The sequence below is a fragment of the Petromyzon marinus genome, chromosome 1 (genome assembly GCF_048934315.1).
Source record: "Petromyzon marinus isolate PM22_M1 ecotype Great Lakes invasive population chromosome 1, UKy_Petmar_22M1.pri1.0, whole genome shotgun sequence".
Taxonomy (NCBI): Eukaryota; Metazoa; Chordata; class Hyperoartia; order Petromyzontiformes; family Petromyzontidae; genus Petromyzon; species Petromyzon marinus.
The window spans coordinates 8,670,080-8,686,764 of NC_133667.1; the positions used below are offsets into that span (position 1 = coordinate 8,670,080).

The 16,685-nt window shown below is 47.9% G+C and overlaps 1 protein-coding gene across 3 annotated transcripts; it reads right to left on the bottom strand.

Moving 5' to 3' along the window:
* Positions 1 to 420: 420 nt before the first annotated feature.
* Positions 421 to 16,551, bottom strand: LOC116943863 (GTPase Era, mitochondrial). 3 transcript variants are annotated; one of them, XM_032957245.2, is made up of 11 exons: positions 16,473 to 16,551; positions 15,761 to 15,928; positions 13,948 to 14,075; positions 12,863 to 12,940; positions 10,688 to 10,734; positions 9,781 to 9,842; positions 8,825 to 8,943; positions 6,968 to 7,231; positions 6,432 to 6,581; positions 3,950 to 4,030; positions 421 to 3,153 (listed from the first exon to the last, which is right to left on the bottom strand). In XM_032957245.2, the coding sequence occupies exons 1-11, from the start codon at positions 16,546 to 16,548 to the stop codon at positions 3,031 to 3,033; spliced, it is 1,296 nt and encodes a 431-aa protein (XP_032813136.1). In that variant the 5' UTR covers positions 16,549 to 16,551; the 3' UTR covers positions 421 to 3,030. The 3 variants fall into 3 exon arrangements, with proteins under 3 accessions (XP_032813136.1, XP_032813069.1, XP_032813215.1); XM_032957178.2 differs by lacking the exon at positions 16,473 to 16,551 and adding an exon at positions 16,282 to 16,462; XM_032957324.2 differs by lacking the exons at positions 15,761 to 15,928; positions 16,473 to 16,551 and adding an exon at positions 14,881 to 15,748.
* Between the last annotated feature and the right edge of the window lie 134 nt (positions 16,552 to 16,685).

The window sequence follows — 16,685 nt, forward strand, 5'->3', positions numbered from 1 at the left end:
ATTACGTTTTAACATTTGGGTGTCGCACTTAATTGTGCTATGTTCCAGTTGCCAGAATTAAAAACAACAAATGGGAAAGCTAAAAAAAACCGTGTCCCTTTGAAGTTAAGTCATCTTCTTCCATGGGCTCGTTTACAAAGATGGTTTTGGATTTCCGACAGTGTTCCGAATCGATTCTTCCCGTCTCACGACGCCGGTGGAATCGCAGCATCATGGCCTCGTGCAAGAACGTCAAAAGCATGTTCGGTACAGGGCAGTTGTTCGTGGTTACGTTTGTGTTAAATTCAGACTTTTAGGAACTGTAATCATGCTTAGCACAGGAAAAGCAGTACTGGTTGTTGCAATTCTGTTGAATGGACAGACTGCGGCACGTAACAGGAACGTGCATTTAACAATGATCGAAGCACACTAGTCAACGCGGACTGTTGTACTGTTTATGTATTGTAAGATGGACAAGGCCCCACCACAGGAACGTGGAATTGAGACATTTAGCATAGGCAGTCACGAGCCTTAATCATGCAGCAGTTATGTGGGCAGCATGGCTATTTACAGTACAGTCGAAAGGGCTTGCGTCTTTGACCAAATCACACAGAAAGTACCCCAATATGGTCAGATCTCAAAAGCGAAGAAGGGTTAAGCCTAGATAGTGCTCGAGATGGGCCACCACCATGCACATAAGTTGGTATTGGGTGTTCTGGGGCTATGTTGGTTGACAACGGAGGGCAGTGATGTATGCCACTAAACCCGAGTACAGCAAGTCCTCGGTTAACGCGGAAGATGCGTTCTGAAAAGTGCCTCGTTTAGCGGGAAAAAAAAAATCATTAAGCGAAAACAATTTCCCCATCATGTAACAATAAAAAGTTTTACGATGAACAATGGACACCGCTGCATCGCTGTATCATTCCGCGTACTCGATCATAACGCTCAGCCGCGCGTCCAAAGTAGTTCGTCGTTGACCGCTCGGAAACATAAAGTGTGCGTTCCGCTTTGTGCGAAAAGTGTTTCCCCGATTGAAGAACTGCTTGACAGCGACTACGTGCTGTGTGAACGCACGCGAAGCGATGACTTTACCGTATGCAGTTTAAACTACGGTATGCAGTTTGCGGGAATAATTTTTTTTTATATTCCCAATGACAACATTTCCATGTTTTTGGTTTTTAACTTCTTTTAGATGTATTTTTTTATTGTAAGACCACGTTTTTGTACAGTTAGTTCAAAGTAACATTGCAGTTAAAATGTAAGGCTAGTTAACGCGCATATCATAAGTTAGCATTATAGATTGCACAGTAATTTACGAAAACTACCTAAATGTAACAGGAGCATATCATTCGCATATGATAAACATAAATCATCTATCCTCACCCCTGTGGAAATACATTTTACTCAAGTGTAAAAATTAACATTGTATATTACTTAAAACAATCAAACGCACGTCTGCAGTGATGGTCACGGGTATTCAGAGTAAATTAAAGCGGATTTCTATTCGGTAAAGTCACGTAGTTAAAAAAAATCACGACGTTTCGGCCACAACACAAGTGGCCTTCATCAGGTGAAGGGACCAAACTCTGTACTCTGGAACAGTCCCGGCCCCTTCACCTGATAAAGGCCACTTGTGTTGTGGCCGAAACGTCGTGATTTTTTGTTTTCATTTTTTTACCTACGTGACTTTACCGAATAGAACCAACGAATATGGATCCTTGACAGTCACGAAAGCTTCAAATCTAGTACAGCGGAGTTGGTACAGACAAGACAGGTGTTGGTTGTCACAGGCAGTCACGCGGACTGGTATTGCTAATCACAGCTGTCAAGGGCAGTCATTGGCCACGTAACGATGTGACGACTGATCGAATAAAGTCAATTGTTGCACCCGCAATAATACGCTACGCATCGAATGATTGTGTAGAGAACTGACAATTCACGGCGTACGCAGATTGCATGCCGTTACATTTAGGTTTTTTCAGCGAACAAAACTATACGAGAAACACATGGCGAGCGAGGAACTTGCACAAACAAGATGGTAAAAACACGACAAACATTTGATCCTTCAATTGAATCGCAAGCGTGAATTGTGACAATTCACAGACCGGCTTAGGGAGAGGGTGGGTGAAAACCTTCCCCCGTAGTCAGGGATGTTAACGGGGTTAGGGTGTTAGTGGTCATTGATAGTCGCGGGTAGTCACGGGTAGCTGCGAGGGCGGTGCTGAGAGTCGCTGGGCCGATTTACTGGCGGTCACGTGGGTGACGAGGTGAAGTGGGATTCGCTTCTTCTTGCCGCTCTGCATTATCTTATACAGCGGCAACAATACAACACTGCGCTTTGCAACTCCCCTCTCACGGAAATTGCATGGTGTGCCATCGCGTCCCCCACATGTGCTGCCGGTGTGTTTTATCCTGCGTCCCCAGGTGGATCACAAAAGTTTTTTTGAGGATCTCAGGACAAATCAGAACAGACACTTACATAAGCATAAGACAATTTCATTATGGCTGAGCACATTAAAAATCCCTGACTAAGAATTTCTCCGTTGAATGAAAGGATAACTTTTACCAATAAATGAAGCTAGTACTTTGCGTCTATAATCTATTGGTAATTTTTGGTGACAGCTTTCTGGTGGATCACGCAGCCTGTTGAGATCCACCAAAATCGATCACAGTGCTTGGTGTATTGGCCACCACTAGCGTACGGTGTTGGTGGTCACAGAGATGATGGTGATGATGACGATGATGACCACAGTGGTCAAGGGGTTCCTTGAAATATAATTGGTCAAACATCCCAATATAGGATGCTCATGAAAAAGTGTCTTGCACATTGCGATGGTGGTTGGTCACTGCTGGCGTTGGCCAGCGACAAGCAGGCATGATGAGTCACAGGGGCGAAGCTGGTAGTCATGCAGGCATGGGGCTGTGACCGCGAAAGGCTGCTGTCGGTAGTCACGGGAGGTCACAACGCGTCACGATGCAGCTGTTCGGTAGTAACATGGATGGCGCAGGTGTAGTCTTGAGTAGCCACGAGGCTGCTGCTGGCGGTAGTAGTCACGAGATGAGCTTGACGGAGAGGTTGAGCCGCACGTCGCGCAAGAAGACGGAACTCAGATCCCACTGAGCCAAGCGTGACACAGCCGCCACGCACGATCCTCCACGCCCCAGCAGCATCCGCTGCAGCAACGACAACAACAATCACGCGCAACACGGCATCTTTTACAGCATCAACAAGGCCAATAATCACGTAACACACATTAAGGCATTCACGACAGCGACGATAACAATTATAGGATAACGTACTCGACAGGACCCAAGAAACAATCCATCACAACAGCGGTGACCAAAACACCACCAGCACTGTGATCTGGCTGACGATGATGATGCCAATGATGTCATAAAGCCCTGCCCATCACCTCCCGTTCAGCGGCACACGTGGGAACAACAAATAGGTGAGCGAGACTTTTTTTCTCGCGTTATTTGATTGTTCGTGTATTGTACTGGATAATTGTAAGAGTGAACCATTACTTAAATATTTCGATGGCCCAGCACGACAATATTGAACGTGCTATAACGATGACACAATGATAGCCTTAAGACAGTCGCCATACGACACACGGTGCACTAACGTGGGTCGTGTCGGTGACGACGTGGGGATAAATGCTGGCGATGGCGTGGTGATGCCGTCGGTGAGGCCGGTGATGTTTACGCTGGTGACGTCGGTGATGCTGGTGCCATCGCCGATGGTGCCACTGTTCGTGACGATGCTGGTGATGGTGTTAATGTCAGCGACGTCTGTGATGCTGGTGATGGTGTTAGCATCAGTGAAGGTGGTGATGTAAATGATGCTGATGATGTCAGTGATATTGGTGGTATCGGTGATGCCAGTAATTTCTGGTGAAGTCTGTGTTGCTGGTGATGGTGTTGATATCAGTGATGTGGCGATGTCCGTGATGTCGGCGATGGTGCCAACCATGTGCGAGTTCTTGGTGACGGTCAGCTGCTGGATGATATGCAGCTCCCCACTTGGCCCCTCCTCCCAGTGCAACACGCTCTGTGTGAACAAACGTTACAGCGTTAGTGGGGTCAGCTTCTCAGTGGCCCGATGTGGCCACTGTGAATCACCTGTGCGAGACAAAACCCAGAACCAGGGCTCGCATCCAAGCACTCCAAGGTGCTGTGTATATCTGCGTGCGTGTGTGTGTGTATATATTTGCAGATTATTTGGCTGCTTTAACTTTCCACCTGATAATCTACGTCGTTGAGCTATCGTATGTGGCAAGGTTGCTTCTGAAAAATAAGGACGACCGCTTGTGATGCGTTCGAAACGTCGTGATTTATTTTAATTTCATTTTATTTTTACATACGTGACCTTACCAAAAGAACCAATGAGCATAGTAATTCCTGCAGTCACGAAAGCTTCAATCCTAGATTAATCCACCTCTACGGGGAGGTTGTCCTCACAATTATGTCCAAAACATATTTCCCCGTGTTGTCTTCTCTGTGTATGTATCTCTACTTGTTGTAATTTTGTTTCGCTTTCGTTTACCGTGGTTGGTGTCTCCGTTTTAGTTTGTTTCCCATGTGCTTTCTACGCTGTCGATTTCCCATGTGTTTCCCCCGATTTATTGCCTGCATTGGTATGTGCATGTCCATGCACGGTTACCCTTCCCTTCCCCCACCTCTACGGCCTATAGAAGTCCCTGTACGTTACCCCTCCGGGCGTCGTTCTGTGTTGTGCTTCTCCATGTGTGAATGCCTCTTGGTGTGGTGTTGCTCGTTGTGTCCCTCTGTACTGCCCTAAACACCTTCCCCTGCATGTCTTCTCTGTATGTATCTCTGCTACCTTGTACCTCGTGTCTGTTCACGAGTCCTTGTCCTCTGTTTACATTGGTGTGTTCAGCCCAGAGGATGAGAACAAAAGATTTAGCAGCCTTTTGAAATGCGTGGTCAACCAGGTTTAGTGTCTAACTGTGTTGTTGGCCGACTGGGATTGCATCACATTATGTTTCTAAGGTTTGCCGAGTTCGCGTCTCCCATCTTCTTGATGTATTTGCCTCCGTGCAGTTTGCCGTTCTCTGTATGCTGTGTGCGATGTCCCTCTGTGTGTGATGTCTCTCTGTGTGTGATGTCCCTCTGTGTGCGATGTCCCTCTGTGTGCGATGTCCCTCTGTGTGTGATGTCCCTCTGTGTGCGATGTCCCTCTGTGTGTGATGTCTCTGTGTGCGATGTCCCTCTGTGTGCGATGTCCCTCTGTGTGCGATGTCCCTCTGTGTGCGATGTCTCTCTGTGTGTGATGTCCCTCTGTGTGATGTCCCTCTGTGTGATGTCCCTCTGTGTGATGTCCCTCTGTGTGATGTCCCTCTGTGTGTGATGTCCCACTGTGTGCGATGTCCCTCTGTGTGTGATGTCTCTCTGTGTGCGATGTCTCTCTGTGTGCGATGTCCCTCTGTGTGCGATGTCTCTCTGTGTGCGATGTCCCTCTGTGTGTGATGTCCCTCTGTGTGATGTCCCTCTGTGTGTGATGTCCCTCTGTGTGCGATGTCTCTCTGTGTGCGATGTCCCTCTGTGTGTGATGTCCCTCTGTGTGTGATGTCCCTCTGTGTGTGATGTCCCTCTGTGTGTGATGTCTCTCTGTGTGTGATGTCCCTCTGTGTGCGATGTCTCTCTTTGTGCGATGTCTCTCTGTGTGCGATGTCTCTCTGTGTGCGATGTCCCTCTGTGTGATGTTTCTCTGTGTGTGATGTCCCTCTGTGTACGATGTCTCTCTGTGTGCGATGTCTCTCTCTGTGTGTGATGTCCATCTGTGTGTGATGTCTCTCTGTGTGGTTAACGCCATTTTCACCCGAGGATGAGCGCTTGTGTTGCGTTTGAAACGTCGCAATTTATTTTAAATTTATTTCTACATACGTAACTTTACCAAAAAAAAAAACAATGAGTGTGGCTCAGTGGGCTTTACCTGGTAAAATAAAAAATAAGTTTAGTTTTTTGTGATTTACTTACCTTTCCTATCCTTTGCACTCCTATCGTGTTTTTGTATTGCTTGTTGTTGTAACCTTCTGACTTGTCATTACTTGATATTCATGAAAAGGAGCTTAATAGCTCATCGGTTTCCTCCAGGATAAATAAAGATTCTGATTATGCATATGTGGAGAGTCGTGCAGCGATTAGCGTGCTGTGCTATGAACCCAACAATCCGAGTTCGATTCCCGCTCACGGCCACCAACACCAGTGACGATTATCTGAACCGGTCCTGGGCCTTCCAAGGTCGACTCAGTCACACTCGAGTAACTGGTGCGATGTGTAAAGCATCGCCGTTAGAGATACAAAGGCTATCGTGTGGTGCTGGCACACTCACCCCCTCAAATGCCGTGCCAGCCTTCAGCACACTTCCCCCTACAGTCTGTTGAGGCTATGCGGGGGACCTTTGTGTGTATGTGTTGTGTGTACTTAACCTGCTTGATGAGGTAGGGCACCTCCTGTGGGAGCACCTCGAGCAGCCGCGCTCGCACGGCATCGAGGCTCAGCTGCATGGGCGTCTGATCGGTGAGCACGGAGCTGTGGAACCGCCATGGCGACGCGCGGGCCCGCGACAGCAGATAGCCCTATTCATGCGCACACACAAAGACAAAGGTCCCCCATATAGCCCGTGACAGACTCTTGGGGCAAGTGCTGTTAAGCGAGCGCCTATGGAGGCCAGCAAGGCAGGCGAGGGGGTGGGTGGCCGCCACCACGCCCGACTGCCTTTGTCTCCCCAGTGGCGAAGTTTTACACACCGCGCCAGGCACTCATTTGAGGCCGAGTCGGCCTAGGGGAGGCCCAGGAAAGGTACAGATAACACAAACTTGCTAACGTTCTCCGATGTGTTTTCCCATTTGTTCGTCACGATGTCCGATGTTTCGTTCCACGCTCAAGCACATGGAGCAAAACGTTGCGACATCGAGCACCTATTCGGCCCCGTTCTCACACACATATGCACGCGCGTGCTCACCCTCAGTGTTTCAACTTCGTCGCCGTTGAGCGCCGATACCATGAACACATCGTGGAAGAATGACCGAGGCGCCCTGCCATGGCGCCGAGGCCTCGTCACTTCCTTGGGAGGCTCCGCCCCTTCATGCAGAGGCCCCGCCCCATCCGGTTCAGACCCCGCCTCTTCCGCAGCCACACGTTTATCCCTGGCGAGGGCAGCGGTGACGTCATAGCTCAGCGCCTCCGTGATCTCCAGCAGATCGCTCTTACCCTTGAGGATGTCCACCTACACAACGGCGTTGTCGAGACGAAGTTTTTTCATCATACAATAGCAATTTTCATGATACAATGTTTATTGCAATATCGACGTGTGTTCTATAACTTTGTAACTGAATTTCAGTTGAACGCGTAGCGTTTCGCAACCAATATTATCCATAACACAGGGGATTTGTTTTGGGTTAGATCGCGTAAATATGTCCTTACCTCACCACCACCCGACAGCCAATAAGTAAGGTTTGTCACGTAACAAAAAGTGCCAAGTAGTCCACTACTTCAGCAGGAGAGTAAACCCACAACATTTACAATTTGAGTATGACGTTTCGCTAGTGATTACAACCAGCCTCCTCATGCGATTCAACAGGTGCTTATGGCAAATTGCCTGTTGGAACTGAATTTATTATTTTTACTGCAGGTCAATCAACTTCAGCCAGCCATAAATCATTCCAATTTCACAATCTATATCACTTATATCAGGGGTCCCCAACCCCCGGGCCGTGGACCGGTACTTCCGTCCGCGCCTCTTTCCCGTACTGCGCACTTGTCTCAGTCACGTGGTGTTGGTAAGCCCACAAGCTCTAACCCCTAGTAGCCACAATGAGTAAAAAACAAATGTCACTGGAGAGCTTCTTTGAAAAGGGGGAAAGACCCAATGATGAACCCCCCCCCCCTCCCCCGGTCCGTGAATAAATTGTCTTCCACAAAACCGGTCCCTGGTGCCAAAAAGGTTGGGGACCGCTGTCTAGTAACACACACACACACACAGTTATATAACAACCATTTCCGTCAAATTCTGAAATACGTTGCAAAGCACTCATTTAATGGTGGGGAATCATTGCGCGCAAGGTGCAGGAGGGGAGGTGTTGCCGATATCACAGCTGGCCACCTCATCTACCGAGCACGGGTATTCACTCACACCGATGGCTGAGCCAATCTGGGAGATCCCCAGGAGATACCACTTTCCACCAATATATATTCCATGACCAGGTATCAAACCCAGGTAACTTGGATTATGCCACCAGCGTGTCAACTACGATGCCATCAACAGTGGTTCGGTTTGTTGGTGGTAGAAAGAGTTGCCCTTATAGCTATTAACAGACTACTGGGGCAAGTGCTGTTTTGCGAGCACCTTTCAAGCCAGGCACGGCATCTCAACTTCGAATTAGCTCAGTAATGAGGACTAACGGTAGAATGGTGATATTAACATTTTACGGTTCCAATGACGTATGTGTATGTACGTGTACGTTACAATCAGTTTTTCTTCAGAGGCCATGCAGAGGGGCGTGTGGCAGTTTGGCGCAAGTTATTATAGAGTGCGGACGTGTCGCTACAGTTCTCTGCGGTGAGTACAATGTCTTTAAAAAGAGTCGCGCTAGGGCTCTCCAAATAAAATTAATGCTGAACCGCTCGCGCGTTCCGAGATTCAGCGGTGAACCGGACCCCACCCATTCAAATTGCAGATGTCTCGGAATGGGAAAGGGTTAACGTACGCGTGCGGCGTGTTGGTGGTATAATCGCATGACATGGAGTGTGGCGTGTTCACAGCTACGTGTGGCCTGGTCACAAACGAGTGCCGTGTCTCCGTTTTCTTGCACACACTCACCTTGTTCAGCACCAGAAGGCTGGGAAGCTCTGGGTTTTTGCGGAGGCAGTTTAGGGTCTGGGCGTCGAGTTGACATCGCGTTTTCAACCATGGGTCCGACACGTCCACGCACACCAACACTAAGAGAACACAAATACGTGTCCCCGTGTAGCCTTAAGACTGTTGGAACAAGTGGTGTGGTCAAATACCACACCTGGCTGCCTTTATCTCCACAGTGCTGATGTTTACACACACCACGGTGTGCTAGCGGTTAATTTCAGGCTGAGTCTAAGTATTGCTAGTGTTTGTAACGAAATCAAATGTTGTGGATTTACTCTCCAACACACCGGTGTGCTGAAGTCGTTACTAATTGACATGTTTTGTTTACGTGACAAACCTTACCGGTTGTGTCAGGTGGCGGAGGGTTACAACACATTTATACTTACAGCGACCTAACTCAAAAACCTATATTATATTGATTGCGGAAGCCTATGTGTTAAACTGAGTCCAAGTAGCAAAAGCCAAATATATGTTTAGATATAATTTACCATTTTTGTTGTCCTCGGACAGAAATTAAACTCAGCTCTGTGGGTTCGATATAGTCCACGAACCACTATGTCAATCTCCCCTCCCATACACACACACACACACAAAGTCAAACACCCCCTGTATAGCCCCCGCTGTATGGCCATACAGACTGCCGAGGCAAATGCTGTTAGTGAGCACCAAGACCAGCCACGGTAACTTCTTCTATTCGCGATGTGGCCAACTCACAGCCACAGCAGTAACCATATGAAACCGAGCGATTGCCTCATTCATTAAAGAAGATTCGTCTCAGTTGATACTGAACCCTCATTAAATCTGTAGCAGGTTAATTTTATCCAATGAAGACCCCTTCTCCAATCAAATACATAACCTAGCGCTGGCACACGGACACCGCGGCGAGTGCACGGTGGCGCATACACATTGGTCCGTACCCACATCCGCTTGCTCAAGCGATGCTTGAGGATCCTTGGTGAAAGATGGAGCCAGGCCATGTCTGCAAAAAGATAAGGACGAAACGTTAAGGATTCTCAGTGAAGCCTTTAATAGACTGTTGGGACAAGTGTTGTTCGTTAGCACAACAGCAAGGCCTCGATGGCACACGACGGGGTGGTGGGGCCTTCGTTTTCCCAGGGATGATGTTCAAATGCTACACCAGGTACTTGCCCATTTAAGGCCGAGAAAGCACAGCCGTTTCGATGATGTCACTTGCTACTAATGTTAGCGATAGCCGAGATTCGGACTAAAGTAGCTGGGTTCGTAGCACAGTGCACGAACCACTGCTCCACTGCTCCCCACATACACAAACACGTATGCATTGATGTTTTGTATGCATGCAAAACATCAATGTAGAAAATGGCCAAACACATTCATGAAAAAAAATACATTGATACTTTTCATGATAAATGACATTTACGTTATTGCATGTGTACATACGTATTGTACATATATACACACATACAAAGACCATCCATGTAGCCTTTACCAGATTGTTGAGGCAAGTGCTGTTAGCAAGCACATATGAAGGCCGGCACGGCACACGAGGGAGTGGGTGGCCAGCACCACGCCTGACTGCCTTTGTCTCCCAAGTGGCGATGTTTACACACCGCACCAGAGCTTCAAGTTAATACGAGTCGACCTAGGGGAGGCCCAAGACCGGTTCAGATAGATTCACTGGTGTTGGCCGTAAGCAGGAATCAAACAAAGGTTGCTGGGTTCGTAGCGCAGTCCACTAACCAGTGTCAACGCTCCCCACACGCGCTGTGCTTTGCAATGTGTGTTGGACGTACAGTATTGCACGTGCTGTCATACATTGTGTGCGTGTTGTGTACTGTGCTTTACCGTTTGGAACGAGAGGGACTTGTCAGACCAGGCGTGTCCAAGAGCACCTTAATACACAGAACACAAGACGGCAACACATTGAGATATACGGCCTTCGTGAGTAGTGGAGTACATGTCCGTACGCAGGACCCCAAATAAGCAGCGTACTGGGCGTTTTATGCGTTAAAATAGATCTATCACGTAAGATATTTATTAAACAGTGTAATGACCTGTTCAGATCAGTTTGCTGCACGGCTTAACCCTTTCCCGCTCCAAGAAGTCTTCAAGTTACAGGGTAGGTCCCGTTGAATCTCAGAACACGCAAGCGGGAGCCCGAGTACATTTTACGACATGAAGACGTACCAATATAAATTGATTTTATTTTAGTTTTCGTTCCGATAACGTACATTCATGTCATGTATTATTGAACAGAATCGGGAGAAAAACCGATGACGTAAATGTACGTCACGGGAATGGGGAAGGGTTATATTCACAAGATAGTTCACCTCACGTCTTAAGACCCTCGGAGACCAGTGTCAGCAGAACGCACACATAGTAACCCCCCCCCCCACCACAAGCAACCATGTGTAGGTCCTACCCCCCCCCCCCACATGTTAACCACTTCACGTACCCCCCCCCCCCCCCTCATTTTACCCACACCCCTCACGTATTTATTTTAATAAGTGTTCAGCCAACCCTGGAGCATCCCAACAATGAGCTCTGTAAATAAGGAGCTCATTGTCCCCTGAAAGTATGTTTACTGTTGGATTGGGAAAGTGAACAGAAGAAATTAAAATGTATATTTGCATTATATAAATAAACTGAAGCGTGTGCGGATGAAGGAGTGGTCATGTGACCGTTGGGGTCCATTGAGCGGGTCCTTTGGTAATGTTTAATTGCTGAGCTACGGTTAATATGTTTATGAAAAAATAATCTTTTGTACGATTTCATACAATTTTATCAAATATTTCTACAGTAGTTCAAGGTTAAATTGCTATTAAACTGTAAGGCTCTGAGTTAGCATAAAATACATAATAGTTTAATCAAAATTACTTGTGACTGGAATGGTTTTTGCTTTTAAGGTTTATTTGCTATACTTTGGACTCTGAGGGTTTTTTGTATTGTTTGTGCTTTTAGCTTTCTGACCCACCCCCACTTTACATCTGTGAATAAAGAGCTTTATAGCTCATAGGATTTATCCAAGATAAATATTCTGATAAGGTAATATTGCATTTTACAACCCAGTTTTTTCTATAAAAAAATCATACATTACCCAAAAACTCAGGTACTACTTTAAGGCTGAGTCGACCTAGGTGAGGCCCAGGACCCTTTCAAATATTAGCCTCTGTTATTGATCGTGAGCGGGAATCGAACACGGGTGAAAGGGTTTGCATGCATATGTTTTAGTACGTGTATATTGATGATGTGTGCAAACATATGTACTGTATTATATGGCCAATTCCTAAGCTGTCAGAAGAATCCCATAAAAGTATATGGAGATTCCAGTATTAATTCGTATGAATGGGAGTCTAGTGGTCATTTAAGGTATCTCCACTCGATTGCACGCTTTGACAATTCTCCCAAAAAAATACGGGGCAATCCGCAGTTCCAAGTCTCACCATTCTGTGAATAGTCTTAATCTGTTCCAAGCAATGCCAGGTGAGTGATCGTGACACGTGATACTCGTGTTTATACCAGTGTGTGCACGAATGAGAGGTCATGTAAGAGTGTGCGTTTATGAGTATAAATGCACGAGTCTGTTTATACGAGTCTGCTGACACGATGAGTGTGTGTACGTGGGTAATGTCCCAATTTGGAGCGTAGCAACAGCATAGCGGTAAGCATGCTGCACTACGAACCCGGCCAACTGAGTTCAAATCCCGCTCACGGCCAAAATCGGTGATTATCTTAAACCGGTCCTGCACCTCCCCTCCGTCGACTCAGCCTCAAATGAGTACCTGGTGCGGTGTGTAAACATCGTCACTCGGGAGACAAATGCGGCCAGGCATGGTGCTGGCTACCCATACCCTCATGTACCGTGCAGGCCTTCATAGGTGTTCGCTAACAGCACTTGCCCCAACAGTCCATTGAGGCTATACGGGGGATCTTTGTATTTGCATGTGTGCGCATATGAGATTGTGTATATGAATTAGTGTTCTGAGTGTATATGAGCATGCATGAATGATTGGCTCTTACGATCTGAGCATCATCTTCCGTGAGGACTCCAGCAGACGTACAGCGAGTCGTGTGAACTTTTCTGGACACGCCAAACACCTACACATTCGCCCACACACAAAATACACACGCGCGCAAATACACACGCATTAATATGTCGGCGTACACACTCAAAGAATAAAACAGTGGTAGTCATTCATGCTCTACGCAATTAACCCAGCGACCCAAATTTCATTCCTGGCTACACCGAAGTGCACGAACCACATCATAAACGCTCCCCAAAGACAAAACCTCCCTGTATAGCCTTTAACAGGCTGTTGGGGAAAGTGTTGTTAGCAATCACTTATGAAGGTCGGCACGACCCACGAGGGGATGAGTGGCGAACACCATGCCCAGTCGCCTTCGTCTCCCCAGTGGTGATATTCGCCACGGTTATTGGTCATGAGCGGGAATGGGGAATGAAACTTGGGTCGCCGGGTTCGCAGTGCAGTGCGCGCACCACTACACTACCACTCCCCAAGACAAATATCCCCCATATAGCCTTTAATAGACGCTTGGGGCAAGTGCTGTTAGTGAGCACCTATAAAGGCTGTCATGGCACAAGAGTGGGTGGGTGACTAGCGCCATGCCCAGCCGAATTTGTCTCCTAGTGGTAGTGTTTACACACTGCATTAGAAACTAATTTGAGGCTGAGTCGACCTAAGGGAAGAGGGGCCCAGGACCGGTTCAGATGATCGTCACTGGTGTTGGCCGTGAGCGGGAATCGAACTCGGGTCGCCGGGTTCGTAGCGCAGCGCGCTAACCACTACACTACAATGCGTTGCGCTTCCACATGCATGGGTCACGTGACAGATTTGACGTCACAGCTCACTTGCCGTGCAAAAATTATAAGCATTGTGGGCTCCCCCCCCCCCCCCAAAAAAAGTGTATTTTTTATAATTTTTGCATGGTGTACAGTCTGGAAAGTACCCACATGGCAAATTTCAAGTTTGCTGCATGTCGGGAAGTACGCTAAACATTTTGAACAGACACACATAATCACAACTTTGCCTTTTATATATATGGAGATGCACACATAGGTAGCAGGTACCCACACATATGTGTACCTTCCTGCCCAGGATTTGGTTGGCAAGTGTGGATTTGCCAGCATTGGGGGCGCCTATGATGGCGACGCGGAGAAGACGAGGGCAGCTTGGCTGATCCGGGGTCAGCGCCAACTGAGCTGCGTGAGCATCTACAATCACGTGCGCATACACAGCATACAGCATAAATGTAGACACAAACAATATATACGACACATATAAACACACCACAGCTGATAACAGTCTTCATGTGCCACTAAGTGAAGATGTCACACAATGCTTGTGCCATGCTAGGTGCACTTTAGGCCACCGACGTGTCCAAGGCTTGCTGAAAGGTTATGGGACCAGACCCAGGTGTCATGGGTTAACGGACCTGACAAAGATGGCTGGCAGATGCACCACCTGTGATTCCCACTGTGCCAACTTGCTTCGTTTTTGACATCCGGCACTCCGATCGTTGCTATAAACGTTACTCCTCCAGCCTCCATTGTTGTTGTCTCCAACTGCTCAGTAGCGTCTTTCACGAGCCTCCCCCACAGAGGCTTATCTTGATATCGATAGAGCCAGTCATACGGCAAATACAATCAGCTCAAATTCTCCTGTACTACATCAGGCTATCTCTGCTGTAGACCGTGCCGTGCCTATTCAACCCGCTCTATCTGGCCAAACTGAAACTGCTTGCGCATGCAGTTGCTGGGTTTGAGGGCAACAAAACCACACTCAATGGAGCCTCTCCAGCCAGAGGAGCTCACGGATAGGACCATGTCCAGATATATCTTGGATCCGTGAGCTATTCACACCATCCAGCAAAGTAAAACCAAGATGGATTGTTGACAGGCTAGCCTGAATGTTCCAAGCTGGAGCTGGTGTAAAGGGGTTCATGCAAACGTCGAGATGAGAGGGCAAAAACTGTGGCCGAAAAGACCCGAAGAAGTTGGGTGCATCAACCACACTCACTTGCTTGTGGTAGAAGACGGATGTGAGCGATGCCATGGGGGGGGGGGGAAAGAATGACTTTAGTCATCTGGTTACCCTCATGGCACGCTCACATCTACTACGTTAAAGACGGGTATGCTAAGCTGCCGATTTTTAGGATAACTTCATTTGCAATTGCATTTGACATATCCGTATGTTTACATAGTAGTACAGTACAAATCACCCTACATCTTTTTTAAGTTTCTTTCACTGAATTGCAATTGTACTATGATGAGTCAAAGAATAATCTGCCCGCGCTGACTTGCCTTACCAGGAATTAATGATATAACATTAATATATGTTCGTGCAATATTTTATATTTCTCATTGGACGTAATTTGTACTCTGATTTCTTTTGACTTTATGGCTGTACTTTCTTTTGCTTTTGTCAATTTGGAGACCCAGGTCACTTGCAAATGAGTTCATCCTAATCTCTTGAGAAGTCACCTGGTTAACAAAAATGAACCTGAACTTGACATTAATCTACACGGGGCAAGATAACGGCAATAACTAGGAGTGATTCTTCTGAATTAAATAATTGAGGGGGATGTGGGAACATAGTGATGAGTTGTAGAAAGCCTCGAATCCCAGGCTATTCTGGGCTAGGCTTCCCGTCAACAGTTGAGGAATGGTGTTCGTGGCTTACAACCCCACCAAAAATTAACATTCACGGAGGAATGCCGGCAAGGCTGCCGAATCATGCATCAAATTACGTCCTGTCCCAGCATACACAGTATGATGAGCATATATACCCTACGTACAGTAACTACAATGTGCTGTATTTGTAAACTGCATGTTTGCTCAGGATATACTTTATGTGCGCTATATGTCCACTGTGGGTGTGTTGCGTATTCTGCATGCACCGTGTATAACGCGCACGTGTGGACCTGGTAAAGCGCTGATGCTCAGCGGATTTGCCAGAGGGCTGCTGCCCTGTGCTGGCACGTGGAAGGCGCTGCCGAGTACAGAGAGCTTCACCTTGTCCTCCTCATCCCGGCTGGCTCCGGCCCGCACAGCATAGCAGGCACACCCTGACGGCACACACACGCACACACGCGCGCGCACAACAGCTAAAAAGATTGTCATGGACTGTCGGGGCTAGTGCTGTTAGCGAGTGGTTAACACCACGCTCGACCGCCTCTCTGCCCGGTCATGATGTTTTAAAACATGGCACCAGGTACGTATTTGAGGCCGAGTCGACCAAGGCGAGCCCCAGTGCAGGTTCACATAATCGTCGCTGGTTGTTGGCCGGGTTTGCGGCGCAGCTGCACGACCGCTCCCCCACTCTGACGCGCACTGTACAGACACGTGCACACACGCGGGACTGCGCGCTCGTGCAAAACAATACGCTGCACACGCACTGTACGCGCACTGTGACACGCACGTGGTATCGCGGCGAGGCGGCCCGCGGCGAGAAGAAGCTGGGACACGAAGCGGTGGGACGCGAGACGCGGGGACACGAAGCGGGCACACGCGACACGAGCCATCGGGGCGGCCATCGCGGAACCGGTTCCCGCGCAACCGGCAATGAGATCCGGGAAGCCGTCGACTGACACCGAGCCTCCTCCAAGTTACCCGGATGTTGAGATCCGGGTCCCGTAGACTTACACACAGAGCCCCAGTTACCCGGATGTTGAGATGCAGGTGACATAGACTTACACACAGACCCCCAGTTACCCGGATGTTGAGATTCGGGTGCCGTAGACTTACACACAGACCCCCAGTTACCCGGATTTTGAGATTCTGGTCACATCGACTTACACACAGACCCCCAGTTACCCGGATGTT